The sequence below is a fragment of the Austrofundulus limnaeus genome, unplaced genomic scaffold (assembly GCF_001266775.1).
Source record: "Austrofundulus limnaeus strain Quisiro unplaced genomic scaffold, Austrofundulus_limnaeus-1.0 Scaffold393, whole genome shotgun sequence".
Classification (NCBI taxonomy): domain Eukaryota; kingdom Metazoa; phylum Chordata; class Actinopteri; order Cyprinodontiformes; family Rivulidae; genus Austrofundulus; species Austrofundulus limnaeus.
Genome location: NW_013952795.1, coordinates 344,065 through 345,848, shown reverse-complemented (window position 1 = coordinate 345,848; position 1,784 = coordinate 344,065). Strand labels below are relative to the sequence as shown.

General features: G+C 35.8%; 1 protein-coding gene across 2 annotated transcripts in view; it reads left to right on the top strand.

The window, feature by feature from the left end:
* gpbp1l1 (GC-rich promoter binding protein 1-like 1) overlaps window positions 1-1,784 on the top strand; it is a 30,979-nt gene that overhangs the window by 21,392 nt on the left and 7,803 nt on the right. For both annotated transcript variants that reach the window (XM_014023861.1, XM_014023860.1), the window contains one exon: window positions 1,541-1,684. In XM_014023861.1, the coding sequence (XP_013879315.1) occupies window positions 1,541-1,684 (144 nt within the window). The remainder of the gene's footprint in view (window positions 1-1,540; window positions 1,685-1,784) is intronic.

Below are 1,784 nucleotides of genomic sequence, written 5' to 3'. Positions count from 1 at the left end.
AAAATGAACAGTCCAATGATCATTTTACTGAAATGAAGACTGCAAAGACTGAAAAATCTTGCAGTCTGTATGAAATTGGAGGTCGTTTGAGGATTAAATTTTTTATGCTTTTTAAGCTAAAAAAGGGGGGTCCTATTATACATGAGATCGTATTCTACACAAATAAATACGGTAATACTACTGAAATAAATAAAAACTGTAATAAAATGAAAAATCGATAACTAAAACTATAATCTTTTTACAAAACTAAAACTAACTGAAATAATAGATAGAATATCCTTAGTTTTAATGTTTGTCAGTTTATTTTGAGGCGTGTGGACTGATTAAACTAATCTTTATTTTCTTCTATAAATTGAGACGTTTCACATTAGCTGTGGGCAGCTTACGGCACATCATGGTCCGTAACTTCACCTGTAAAATGACAACAAAAGTTGGGAGAAAATAGTAAAGTCTGATTTGGGTTTTCTTTGAATATCACTGAGAAAATTAAAAGCGTCTTGTTGTGGAAACAGGTAATAGAACAGGTGGAATACTTCTCAAGGGACTAATTAACTGATTTCTTGACAAGCAGCTTCTCTTAGTAGCTCCCATGAAAAACAAGCTGCAGTCCAGCCAGGTAGCACCAGGATCTAYACAACTATTGTTACCTTCTTAAAACAATTGTCCATGTCCTTTGATGGCATATCTGAATTACAGGATTATTTTAAGGTGTTGCTATAATAGACTGCTTTGACTGATGATCAGCTGTTGGTTAGTTAACTCACAGGAACACTTCTAGCTGGAGGTTGCGTTGGCAAATATGTTTATTCAAACTACAAAAAACTAATAAAACTAAACTAAAACTAAGCTTTAAAGTGCCTGTGACATCAATTCTTTTGTAATAAACATGAATGCATTTTTGAAAAGATAACATTGATAACATATTGCAAAACAAACTTCACGTCGCTGAGATGAACGGTTGTTGAGATATTTGCCTGTGAAGAAACAGGAAGTGATGTCAAAGGGAAATGTCTGCATATAAACAGTGTTGTTACAAAAGCTAACAACAGACTGTAGAGAAGAATCTGATGCTTCTTTAGATTATTTTTAGTCGCTATCAAAGAGAGACGAAGAAGAGTTAAAGTTTAAATATTTTGTTTTAATAAACAGAGACCAACGATTTTATTTTAATGAGTTCCCCTTTGATGTCACTTCCTGTTTCACTTCGGCTGAGCCAAATTTAAAAGAAAATCGGCCAGTCATGTGACAAAATGTGTAAAATCATGTGTACTATGACAATTTTCTTAAGTATAATGATGCTTTCTTTGACTTTTTGTATTTGAAGGATAGCATGTCACAGGCACTTTAAAAAACAATAATAACTAATAAAAATTAGCAAATCCATGCTAAAAACTAATTAAAACTAACTGAATTAAAATAAAAAATGTCACATCTGAATAAAACTAAGCTATGATGAAAACTGTAAAGCTGTTATAACCTTGTTTAGCAGCACAGCTGTGACAGAGTCAGCCTCTCTCTCTAACACATGTCTGTCTTCCAGAGTACCCAGTGGAAATCTGGAGGGAGAGAGATCACAAAGCCTGGTCTTCACATGCCAGGCCGGGATTCAGTTTTCACCAGCCCCGTTTCTGCAGCCAAACCCAGCACCACAGTCAGCGCACCCCAGCACCCCCCCCAGAAAGAGGTCAGTCCAGAACAACAAACAAAACGAGCTTAACCCATAGACTTAAATATCACGACTGAGTCCCGCCCGTACCGTACACGGGTCTGTGACAGCATGGAGG